Source organism: Ixodes scapularis, unplaced genomic scaffold (genome assembly GCF_016920785.2).
Source record: "Ixodes scapularis isolate PalLabHiFi unplaced genomic scaffold, ASM1692078v2 PGA_scaffold11__112_contigs__length_91849675, whole genome shotgun sequence".
NCBI lineage: Eukaryota > Metazoa > Arthropoda > Arachnida > Ixodida > Ixodidae > Ixodes > Ixodes scapularis.
Genome location: NW_024609837.1, coordinates 4,488,292 through 4,501,324, shown reverse-complemented (window position 1 = coordinate 4,501,324; position 13,033 = coordinate 4,488,292). Strand labels below are relative to the sequence as shown.

Genomic DNA, 13,033 nt, shown 5'->3' with positions numbered 1-13,033 from the left:
ATCGGGTCACGGCACTGCGGTAGGTTTCTATGGGCCGTTTCCCCACCTGTCTATCTTACACCCTGGACCGGGCACTCAATGGCTCCGTCATCGAACCGCCAAGCTTTGTGAATATAGAGGGGGCTATGGTATAACCAAGTTGTTCCTGCAGTACCCTGGGGTCGAAGGAAGGCATTACACTGGTTATCTCTGGTTTTGGCGGGAACAGCTAGGGTCTGTAAACGATAAATTTACAGACCTGCGGCACCCATCAAAGGAAAATTTATTTGGATGCCTAACGAATACCAACGATTAAAGCTGATTATATTGTTCTTTCGCACACCTTTTCAGATGGCGCTAGTTTAGCGCCTTGCTATACTGGCACAAGGCAAGGGAAACGGACTTCTCTGGAAGTCAGTTTCGCTTTGTTACGGACCGTGGAAAAATTGTATTTCGAAAACGATCGTTAAGGCTACTTAAGTTTTTTTAAATGATTTCGGCCTCATGCAGTTTTGTGGTAAGAGAAAACGTATTTGCAGGGGAAAGTGTGATCTTTGGGCAGCTGATACTGCGCTGACGGAAAGATACTATCAATAGCGAGTTTTAGTATCGCCTATACGAGCAAACGCAAGCACTGTCCATTTGCGTTGGCGTTGCGTGTTCCAGATTGCACGCGTGAGGGAGCCCAAGCTGCTTCTTGGATTGGAGCGTGGCGACGGCGCGCATGTGCAGCTTGGAGCACGCAACGCTAAAGCAAACGCACAGTGCTTGCGTTTGCTCTTATACGCAATGCGAAAACTTCATATTTTGGTGAATAAAACAATGTAATGTGACAAAGTTCTCCAACGGATACTTCCTCGCGTCAGCCTAAATCTGGTACAGGCTTACTTGGGAAACGATGTCACGACGAGACAATGGCAGCGTCCGATAGTTATTCGCAGGATGTACTGACAGAGCGCGTACTGAGCAGGTTTGCTACGCGCATCGCTCCAACGCCGCAGCATCAGCCGTTGCTCCAGCGCTGAATCGCTCTGGCTGAAACGAAGTTGAATTCGCGAGGCAGGAGACACTTATGGCCGGCCTTCTGCTGGGTTTTTGTATTTTTTCTGATGCTTGCGTCGAAGGAAATTTTGAAAGAACAACACTATTCCTATGGCATCAAGGAGCTAGCCGTTCTTGGCTGGCTGTCAACCGGATGTTGTTCACAACATAAGCTTACCTTTGTTTGTGCTCAAGCAACTGGCACCAAGCAAGTGGCTTTAGAACTCAATAAAAAAATATAACTCCTGTAACTGTTTAGTTACAGGGAAGGAAACACAAACGACAAAAAAGTAAAAGAAAATCTAATTTTCTTGTTCATAACTTTAGATTCAAAAATGCACATACCGAAAGTCTGCACATTGAGCAGCTGCTCAGCGCGCTCACATTTAACAAAAAAACTCTCGCGAATATACGTCCTCATGGTATCACAGCAATGAGCATTGCACTCTCAGATCCGACACAATGTGTTCGACTGCCGTTGTTGCTTCTTTCTTGTTCTTGACGTTTGTTCGCTCAAAGTGCTCACAGGGAGTGAAGCAAGTCGCGATGATTGAGATACTGCCACCAATACTTTGCTAGCATGCCAACAAGGCGGCGCTGGGGAATTACGTAGACGTGTTTCGAAGGAATGTTCCTTCAGGTAATAAAATACTGTTAAACTAAAAGAAAAAAAAATATCAAGAATTAAAAAATAAGTGCCTCTAGCTTGTCCGTAATAAAAAAAAAGACTTTAACAAAGGAAAAAAAAAAGAAAAAAAGATGAACTTGAATTGCTGTTTCACAGAGCTGGTGGTAGTTCATTTCTTTGTTTTTGTTTCTTGCGTAATTTACATCTTGCTAGAATCGCCGACGCGTTCACCGAGGGGCTTGCCAGGGACGTAGCTGTACTCGTAGGTGTCCTAGGAGAGAAAAAAAAGAATCGCATAATTAAAACCTAGTTAACAACACTACCCCCGGATCGCAATTTATTGGGACTAGTTTACTTTTCGTTCCACCTACATTACTATCTCCATCTGCTTAAGGCAGTAACCACCATCCTACCATTTGAACATCGGGAGATTGATAGTAATAAAAAGGACAAAAGGGGTTTTACATTCTAACTTCGCTCGGAACGAAGAAGCCAGCCGGTGACTGTTTACCACGAAAGCGCCTTAGATTTAGCGACACAAGGATGTGCACAAGCACATCCTTGTCCGCTAAAACAAAACTTTAGTGTTTCCAGCCAATATGTACAGGCATCTATCGCAGCTTTAAAAAGGCCCCTGCCTCTGGACGCTTACCGTTCCGCCCATGCGCACTGGGAGGTCCTTGGGGTCGATGAAGTCCGTGATTTGGCTCTTGTTCACCATCTTCACCCTCTCGGCGGCTTCTGGCATCATCCAGCCGCGAATCACCTTCCAGGCAGCTGTAGAGGCAGTGAACAAGAAGGACCAACCAGGAATGAGACGGCGACAGGCGATGAATCACCAGTCACGAGCATCAGCTTTAAGCCTCTGTCACACTGCCGGTACTTCGTGCAAAAGACCGTCGTCAGACATTGTTTGAGGCGTGTTTATTTCTTGCGTGATGTCACACGCGGCATACAAAAACATGTTTCCAACATGGTTGAAGCGTGTAATTCACGTCATCATGTCTTCAGCGACCACAGTGTCTTTTGTACGAGATGTACAAGGTGAGGCCGTAAGAACGAGCACATTTGGCACGCCTTGCAAAGTCCGAATTCAAAACGTACGTATCTGAAATTCGACACGCGAATATAGTTTCACGAGACGTTTTAAGTCTATTTGTTTTTTAAGAGCTCAACTTAGAGATTGTGAAATATTAAACATAAAGTCAAAACGGTGGTCGTGCATTTCCTCCGTCCCATACCAGCTTGTTCGTCGTCTGCTTCCGTGGTTTGCGAGCTCGATCGCGGGTGGCTTGCTGAACGTAAAAACGCTGAGAATATTATATGAGGGGAAGGCGACGAGCGAGGTAATCGCGAACAAAATATATGAACGGTCACCACCTGGGAGCGCGCTCGCAAACGTACGTGCAGACGACAGACATCAAGTATAGGACATAGAAAGTGCACGCTCGCCGTTTTTGGACTATTTTTAATATATCACAACATCCAAGTTGAACTCTAAAACAAGAACAAAAAAGAAAAAAAAAAAAAAACAAACAGACATCAATTTTTTTTTTTGCGAAACGACGTTCTCGTGCCCAGTTTCAGGTAAGAACGGTTAGAATTCGATTTTAGCGAGGCGTACCAAACGCACCGGTCCTTACGGCCTCACGTTGTAGGGGCAGTGTGACAGCGTTTTTGGTGTAAGCCTCGCTGATTATATACTCCGTTTCATCTTACAAACGATCGGCGCCATAAAGCTAGTTGCGACACAATCACAAACTCACAAACTGAAAACTCAATGCCACGACGTATTCTTCGCGCTTCATTGGATTGGTCGGCTGTAACACGCTTAGGCAGAAAATGTCATGATCTAGCGTTTGCCGAAAACCTCGAACTTACGGAGAAACGAAGTATAGAGCAAATTCATGAAACCGGTGTAATTGTTTATTGTAAATTAGTCTACACCGAATTGTTCTAGCTGAAATTAAAAAAAAAGACAACGTGTATTTGACAGTTAATCCTTGTTAGCAAACGACAGTCGCGTTGACCTTTTTAAACCGGCGTCGAATCGACACTGATCAGAAAAGATGGTAATCTTTAGAGTAGTCACTAATTAATCCGCCATCAAAAACGTCATTAGTTGAAGAACAAACAAAAATAAATCTCCCGCACTGAGTTCGGCCTCGCCTGCAGGGAGGGTGCGAGCGTCGTCATGGACTTTAGTTGTCCCGAAGACTGGCGGCCTGTCATAAAACCTTCAACTCGTGTCGTTGCCCCGTTCGCTACTCGCCTTGACACCGAAACGGACGGAATCGCGGAAAGTCCAGGAGAGCCGCGGGAGCTCACGCAATGCGCGTGATAAAAGAATGAAAGAGGGCGAGGGACCTGACGGAGTGATCGGGGAAAGGACTCACCATTAAACAACCAGGGCATGTCGTACACGATGACGTAGCCTGAAACGGAAAAAAGAGATCGTTGCAGCTACGGTTCCGAGACCTTGACCAGGGGGACGGGAGCGTGGAGCTCGCTCGCCGGCCGCCCTCAATTGCCGTTTGTAATTGTCCTCTCTCGAAAGGTACAGCAGGAAACTACAGGGCGCTCAGAAGCGTTTCCTTTTGATCCTCGTTTGGATTTTTTTTTTATGCATTGCATTGCTCTGGGTGGCTAGCTAGCACCGAGACGATCAAGCAAAGGGGGTGCCGCATATCTTAGCCCTGCGAGCCACCCAGAATACCTCTACTTTCACTAATAAAGATCAGTATTATTATTATTACCATAATCATCTTCATTATTATTCTTTTCTGCATAGATGTGTATAATGTATTTTTATCCACCAGTGTACCAGCACCAATACCTCAGGGTTGTTCCTGGACGCTACAATAAAGACCGATTTTTATTATTGTAATTGTTATTGCTATTGCTATTGTTATTGTTATGGTTAGTGTTATTATTGTTATTGTTATGGTTAGTGTTATTATTATTATTGTTATTGTTATGGTTAGTGTTAGTGTTAGTGTTATTATTATTATTATTATTATTAGGGTAAAATGCAGCAGCATCGGACGCTTACCAAGTCCCATTGGATACCGCTTGAGGAAGACGTTGAAGATGAACTTGGTGAAATCAATATCCTGTGTATAAAAAAAAGTTAAAAATTAAATAATAGAGGATAATTTCTTGGAGGCTTCACCTACACCTCCTACAACGCAAGGTCGTAGTGCTGGATTTGTTATGCATAGCTTCACTAGAGCGACAAGCGGACACAAACGACAACGACAGGCCTAAACATAGCCTCCTCTATACTACCAAAGCCTGGCAGTTCGACGACGGAGCCGTCGAAAAAGGGGAAACTTTCCCCTTCGACGACGGAGCCGTCGAAGGGGAAACTGGACGTCGGCGCACAACTTTTGCAGCGGCGAGGATCCGAAACATGGTTTTCAAACCCGAGGAGAAGAGAAGCGGCATCGCGAGGAACGCGAGGAGCACGAGCGGACATTCCATCGCTCGGGAGAAGGGTGTTTCGGCGTCTCGCCGCAGCGGGGCGCCCGTCACCTGGCTCTCCTCTCATCCGCTGTCTTCCACTCTCCACCTTTACAATATCGGTGGTGGCGATCTGCCAGGCTTTGTCAGTATAGAGGAGGCTATGGCCTAAAGCACGTGCAGCATACATGCGAAAGTATACTTTAAGGAGTTCGCAATAATCACGTGTACTTAGTTCACCAGCATCTGGAGACTGAAAGCTTACCAAAGGTGAATTCGAGTGTACGCTGCACGTTCTTGAGGCTTGTCGGTGTCGGTTGTTTTTGTTTGGCGCTCTGGGACTCGGGTATTGATCGACGGCAATATAGTTGTGGAAATTTACAAACTGCGGTGGCGGTTGAATATTACCCGGTTTATTATGAAATAGCATTTCTGAGCGAACCTTGCGCGCTTTTGCGTCTGTGGCTCGGCTCGGTTCCTACTTTCGCCCTTCCCCTTCTAAGTGAATTTCCTTCCCCTCTGCAATTTCGTAACTATCACCGGGGGGTGTAAGAAATGACCAGGATAACCTTTAAAAAGTTAGGCAAAAAAAAAAAAAAAAAAAGCACTTGTCCGTATCCCCAGTCTCGGGTTACAACTATGCTCAATAAAAACATTGTTTCTTGCTTTTTTTTCCCCCGGCGAGGGAGCCGCCCATTTTCCTCTGGTGAAACCTAAAGCCTAGTCAGCGTTACGGTAGCACCGGGCCCACCGGGAGACAGGGTTGAGACGCTGGGCCGGAGCCACGCGGGAGGGAGTCCCAATTTTCCTCTGCCCCGCCTGTCCCCAGCTGTGCTAGTTAGTTGTACATCATTTAATTTTTCCTAGATAATTTCCACCAGTCTTCCAGTCTCCTCTTTGTTATTAAAATGCATTTATCATATCCATTTTTCCATTTTCATCTGCAAACCACAGCGCGCCGGCTAAATCCGTCGCACCCTCCGGTAAGGGCGGGAGCTAGCCCTGGGCACGTCAACACCACATGTTCTATTGTCTCGCCTTCCCCTTGGCATATCCATTTCCTCACACTTTGTCCTATATGCCCTAGTCTTCAATACTCCTGGTCTAGCCTCGAATAACAACGAGCTTCCCCCGTGAATTGTCGTATACCAATGATCCTTCCTCATTTCCTGTTTTCGTCCCCCTGATTTTCCCTGCATTCTTTCCTCTCACATTTTTCTATCGGCTTTTTTTACCTCCTTTTCCACAGAGGTCGTCTGCTCTGAAACCAAGACTTGACTGTTGGTATTTGAATTTCCGTTTCCGGGCTCGGTTTGTCCATTTAGTGTTGGGGCACTTCATGTATAGACGCTCCTTTTAACCATCGTGCACCCTCAATTGCGTCTAGCCTTTGTTCAAATTTGAACTCGCTGATCGCCTGAACAGCAAATATAGTTACACAGGTTTTATTGTGTTTGTATGCATATAATGTTTATGTCCCAATTGTGCAAGAAACATTTGAATCGCCGTAATGCTACTGTAAAATTCTTGGGTTGGCCGGGGGAGGTCCGTCCGCCGGAAGTAGACAGACAGATTAGAACACTATATAAATAGCTTTTAAATGCGCCAGACTTCGTGGACGTCGACGAAACATATTCCTAGAATTTCCACAGCATCACAGCAATTCAGTAAAGAAACGCAAGCGGTACAAGGCGGTGCAAAATTCTATCGCATTTCAACAACACCCTGCGCAGCGATTGCGGCAACAATTTTTGCGGAAACGGTGGGTATCGAGTGGTTGTAAAATCTCGGGCACCAGCAAGTTTATTTACTGTTCCAGCTACGGTTAATCGCCAAAAATTATAAACACGAGTTCGGTGCAGCACCTACTACGGCTATGTTTACAATAGGAAAAAAAAAGGTTTTTCTTGAATTGTTTTTTATTCTGATTATGGTCGCAGCGTCAGTACCTGTAGTTTGAACTTAGTCAACAAAGTATTCGTACATGCGATACCGCCTACATGTCCTTTCAATTCCTCGTGTGTTGTTTCCTCGTGTCTTGGGCGTAAACCGTATCTTGTGATCAACGCCACTAACGACAGGGGGCGTACCGTTTGGGATTCGCGTCCTCCGTGAGCAAACAACAAAAATCAGGAAATATTTAAAAAAAAAAAAAAAAAAAACGGGCAAAACAATTTGTTTGTTTTTATTGGTGCCGAGCAAAGGTCACTTCCTCCACCGCTCGCATAACGACTTAATTACGCCATTGACGCGGCTCGATGTTCGTTGGCACTACGAGAATCTGCTATTACTATTATTTCTGTTTAGTTCGTGTTGTCCGTGAAACGGGAACACAAGTCTGGGTTTTACCTGTTACGCAGTAGGCGACGAGGATTACCCAAAACATTAGATCGAGTTCACCCCTGTTTGCTGTTACAGCTTACTGCGAGTGGCGAGCCTTTTGACTAAAAGTTACCTATGCCCCAAATGTGTATGCTCCAGCAAACTATAGGGACAAAACCAGAAAGAAGGGAGGAGATGAGATCTCCGATTGAAAGGAGAGTGGGTAGACGCTAGCTGACCTTGTCTATTCACTTTTCGAACGCGTTCACGAACGGCAAAGGCGGTTAATGGAAAAGGAAGTCGATACACTGGCTCCGCCAGTTAGTTACATTCTCGTGCGACTGCAACGCAGTTCAACGCATTCAAACGCAAATGTACGAACCAGCCCGAAGGATTCTAAGGACTCCTACTCACGAGATTACTGAGACCCGCGTCGGCGCAGTCCAGCAACATGGTAACCTTCTTGGCCCCGTGGTCGTTGTAGAGCTTCTCCAAGAAGTAGAGGAAGACCTGCTTGACCTGGATCGCGTCCGCCATGTTCTTGGTGTAGTTCTTGTTCTGAAGGACCACTGCGTTCGGCAGAAACAGAAAACGGGCTGACACGCGGGGCTTTGGCGCGGCCCAAGAATCTTATTATTACTTCTCAGTCAAGCAGATTGCGCCATTGAACTGATAAGAACGGAACGACCGAATCATAAAGCTAAAAACGTGAACGTAATACGTCACTTCCTGCGTTTCTTGAATGACCAGTGATTGCGGTTGCTCCCTGTAGTCTGTTATCGATATTCCAAGGGTATAGAAGCTGCGATAAGGACTGAAACTACACTATGTTTCAACTTAGCTTGGAACACAGAGGTTACAGACGCGAGGTCATAAAGTTTCAGAAGGCGCTGCCCCATCGTCGTATATAGCTCGTGCAACGAAAGCAGCTTCCAAAGGCAGATGCTCGTTCTTCAATCAATCAATCAATCATCAATGTTTATTCACGTAAAGATGTACAAAGAAATGTCTGATTAGTCATCTGGATCCATAGCCTACATGGCTAGTAATGGATCCATTAAAAAAACATTCACATTTAAAACAATCCTATAGGCATTTCGAGCGTGCGGTTTCAGTGGTTTCATTTTATACGGAAATAAGATGGTGGCATCGTTCCATAGCCCATAAAATTGATTAACAAGGATGCACGTTCGCGCTATGCACCGCTCTAATGTTTACGAGTCTACAGCCCGCCACACCATAGCCTTTTCTATACTGACAAAGCCTGGCAGATCGCCACGAGAAACGGCCGCCGAAATGGAAAAGGTGGAGCGGCAGGCAGCGGATGAGAGGAGAGCCACGTGACTGGCGCCCCGCTGCGGCGAGACGCCAAAACACATTTCTCCCGAGCGAACAAGCGTGTTTCGGGTCCTCGTCGCTTCAAAGCTGTGTGCTGACGTACAGGTTCTCCGAGAAACGGCTCCTTCATGCTCTGTGCTACGAAATCCTCACGCTCTAAATCTGCGACCGGGCACTATATGGTTCCGTCGTCGAATTGCTAGGCTTTGTTAGTGTAGAGGAGGCTATGGCCACACGCGTGTTCGTCGCCCTGGAAGGCGACCAAAGCACGCGCCGTATAGACCATTACAGAAACGGGCTTCTGACCTGAGAAACTTTATGCGTTCGTGCCTATGGCGCGTGGTTTGCTCGCTTGTCGAAGCTTCGGAACGCGTATGCTGGGCTGTGATTTGGTAAACATTGGAATGGTGCGCGCACACGACCGGTGAGAATGGAACCAGCCAAAAACACTTCACTGAAACAGTCTATTAAATCTGTATGGCATCGGTGGTCAGGAGCCGACAGCCACTTTTCCACGCATCACTGACTAAGTTACGAGTGCGTGAACGTATCTCCGACCACTGTTTTTGTTTGGGGAGCACTTGCGAGGCTCTAAAACACATCTGTCATGCAGATCTTGGTACGATTTCTTAATCACGTAAAGATAATTTTATGTTCGATATAAACAAGTAGGTTTTTTGTTCATTTTTTGCGCACTAACAAAACAAGTCTTTATTTACCAGACAAGATAACTGTTCACTTCACATTTCCAACTCCAGTAGTCACTTTGAAAGCGCCTGAAGAGAACTTTCGGCAGGAATCTTAATATTGCATGATGTCGATATCGCGTGTCTTGACGAAGCAGTTCAGACAAAACATTAAGCACTCGGAAACTACTCACGCAGCAGCCTTTGTCCAGTAACTCTGGCGAAGTGCATCGTTTCGCAAAACACTCGAGACATTTTGAAAAATGTTCCCAACAATCCTTTCCGTAGAGAATGCATTGCGCGCTGATAGGTATCCCGTAAAATCAGATAATTCGAGTGAAAAAAAAAAAACGTACAGAGTAATTTGTTTAGTTTTACAATAATGGTGCACTCACGGACATAGCACCCCAGTTTGTCTTTGTTGTAGGGGTAGATGGCCTTCTGCTCGAAAAATGCCTTTGGAATGCCTTCCTCCTTAATTTCTGCAAAGGGGAGAGAGAAAACAAAAACACTGCGTTACTTCATACTCTCAAAACGGATGGATAGAATCGAAGAATGTGAGAAGGTACTTTAAATTAAAGTGGGCAACTTAACCAGTGTTTAGCGGGTTAAGTTTGTAACGGTTTGTAACGGACTAGGAAAAAGACTACCGACCGCCATCAAAATCAGTATTACTTGATTTTGAATATTTTTTTCTCAGATTAAGTTATTAATGACCTGTACCAAACATAGCCTGCGCCCGAAAAAGATCCACTAATGCAATAAAAAAGAGGGTTCAGTATGTAATACACAGCGGCAAAAAAGTTCAAAACTTCGAAAAAAAAAAAAAAAGAAACGGGCACATTTGGTCTTGCTTTTAATACTTTACCAAATTCTCTCGCCTGCATAATGTCTCTTCATATTCAATAAAGAACCCTCCAAATGCGCCCCAAGGAGGTTTTTAAAGTCGCTATAAATATATTGATAACTGCCTCTGCCGGCTCTAAGCATCCCATAAATGCCTCAATCAGGACGGTACGCGGCCGATTTCAATATTAAAAGAGCAACCAACGATTGCAACACACCGAGGTCATCTCTGGCAGTGGGAGGAGCATGTTGCGAAACGAGGAATACTATCGGCCAATAGCGAGCGAAGGATCTTCGCGCTTCTGACCGGTGGAACTGCGGAGTGATATCTCGAATGCGTGCGGTTCGTTGCCCATACAGCCCGGATTGCGCGCTTGAGAGCTGACAACCGGACACATATCACACGCGCGGAAAAAGAAAAATGAACAACAGTGTGTTGTTTTTGAGACGATTATTAGAGTATTATGTTCCCTCTCCGCGGAATTTTTTTTTTTTACTGTTCTTGTTTTTATTTACAAAAGCATACACATTTTGTTATAACAGCGTTTGCAATCTCAACGAAGTGTCGCGTTTTCATTGGTCACGTGTCGTCGATGACCTCGGTGTGTTCGATCTTTGATTGCTTTTTTTAAGAGGCAAATCGGCTGCGAATCGTCATGATTTAGGGATTTTTAGGATGCTTAGAGCCAGCGGAGTGAGTTATCGGCTTATTTAGGCGATCTCAGAAACCTCTTCAGGACACCGTGAAACAATCTTTGTTCTGATACGATTGCGCTGGCTGCATAGTCGGCAACTGGAAGGTATCACCGACTGAAAAAAAATTAACCAATATTCACGAAGTATCGGTTGACTAAAGCGTGAAACACGTGAGCTAAAGCCGCGTTTTGCAGAACCCAGGGCTCGAGCCCCACCCCTGGCCGTTTCAATCTGGATGAGCATCGCACCGGCATGCGGTCGTGTATCACTACTACGTGGTGCACGTTAAAGACCCCAGGCTAGCGGTTGTACTGTGGCTAAATTTCTCATCTACAGCGAGGAGTGACTCGTCGCAACTTTGAAACAGCTGACCAACTACACGCTGTATAAATATCCACAAAACCCCAATTATTAAAGCCGCTTCGTATCGCGCCGCGTCGTGACGCATTTTTTTACTTACACGTGTTTCGCGCCTAACGCAAAAATAAACGAGGGTCTTGGTTGTCGTCAGAAAGGATGCTTCTTTTGCAGATTCTGCTGCTTGTCTTTGAAAGCCGTTCCTAAGGGCCCATTCACACAGTTGCGACAGTCTGCGTTGCGTAAAGCAAAGTGTAATTTAAAAAAAATACTGGAAAATTACACACAATGTTTCAACTTCATATTATTTCATTGCATCGGGTTTTCTAGTCTCTGGTTTATTATGAAGTTAGTTCACCAGCTTGCCTGTCTGTGTGTTTTTACAGCGGAGTTGTTAAGGGCTAGGTTCGCCAGGATCGTGTCCGTATATGTCGACACAAACCTACCTGGGCAGCTACCGCCATCTATAAGCGACGGCGGCAAGCACACAACCAGTATGCTTGCCTCCGTCGCTCATAGATGGCGGCAACCTTTCCAGCTATCTAGGGTGCCTACATGTCTGTCTGTCTCAGGGTGAAGACATCCATTGTTGCCCTGAATGTGCCAGCGCGTGACGCTCTCGCGCACTTGGTGCGTGACTTGGGCGGTAAAATGGCGTCTATGCATTAGCCAAAGCTACGCGCTCGTGCTGAGTGACACCGGATTGCGCGCACTTCAAAATTCATAGAAAGAACGATTGGGCGGAAAAATGGCCGAGATGTCACCACTCAAGCAAAAGCGCGCGTGTGTATGAAGGCACTCTACAGCTATCGTAGAAGAATGGATAGTTGGGCGCGTTGGTGGGAATTCATCGTAGGAAACAGCGCGAAAAACAGACGACGACGAAGAAGAATCACACAGTGTATCGAGTACAGCTCCGCTGGTCTTCCTTCTTTTTCCTTGTTTTTATGCGTTAATGGGAACATTAAAGTGTTTCGAGGCAAAATTAAACAAAAAAACTGGCAATTAAGCCTACGCAATTAAATGATCAGGCTTGAACTTATATGTTACAAACTAAGCTTGATTATAAGTCAGTAACAGTTAAGTCAAATCGATGGAAAACCCTTAAAGAAAATCGGCAATCACGTATTCGAGCAAACCTTACTGGGCTCAGAATGTCGGTACGGCTGGCCCCGACTTTTGCTCGGACATTCTCGTCGCAAGTCAATAAATGGGATTCACGGCACGGCGCGCTGCTATACAATTCCCACGTCCGCGGTCTAGAGACGAGCCACAGTTTTCCTGGTATTACGCCTCAAGGATATCCGCCTTTTGTGCGTTTGCCAACAAAAGAAAAAAAACAAACCTAGATACCGATGAAAACACTTCTATTGAACACAGAACAGCCGTACGATCGTCCGTCCTTGATAGCCATACGTACTCGACGATTCGGATAAGATAAGCATCTAGCCCTTCTAGACTAGCCGTGTCACAATATTTGCAATTTATTTTAGTAAGCGAAGTTAATCGGGATGCTAAACTTTCATTTCCAAGAACATACCTTTTACCTGCGAGTAGAAGACTAAAGGTTCTTAGTCTCAGTTAAAAAAAATAATGTTGGGATCTAGTGATGCATATATTATAAAATAGAATACATTTCACTTTATATTTCATTTTCATTTTATAGTGATAATACCTT

The 13,033-nt window shown here is 45.3% G+C and overlaps 1 protein-coding gene across 1 annotated transcript in view; it reads right to left on the bottom strand.

The window, feature by feature from the left end:
* Window positions 1–1,312: 1,312 nt before the first annotated feature.
* The window catches only part of LOC8039705 (motile sperm domain-containing protein 2), a 38,777-nt gene continuing 27,056 nt past the window's right edge, over window positions 1,313–13,033 (bottom strand). Inside the window, exons 3-8 of the mRNA XM_040216546.3 lie at window positions 9,852–9,938; window positions 7,847–8,001; window positions 4,701–4,761; window positions 4,045–4,083; window positions 2,301–2,425; window positions 1,313–1,919 (exon numbers count right to left, since the gene is read on the bottom strand). Of these exons, the coding sequence (XP_040072480.1) occupies window positions 1,848–1,919; window positions 2,301–2,425; window positions 4,045–4,083; window positions 4,701–4,761; window positions 7,847–8,001; window positions 9,852–9,938 (539 nt within the window). The 3' untranslated portion in view covers window positions 1,313–1,847. The remainder of the gene's footprint in view (window positions 1,920–2,300; window positions 2,426–4,044; window positions 4,084–4,700; window positions 4,762–7,846; window positions 8,002–9,851; window positions 9,939–13,033) is intronic.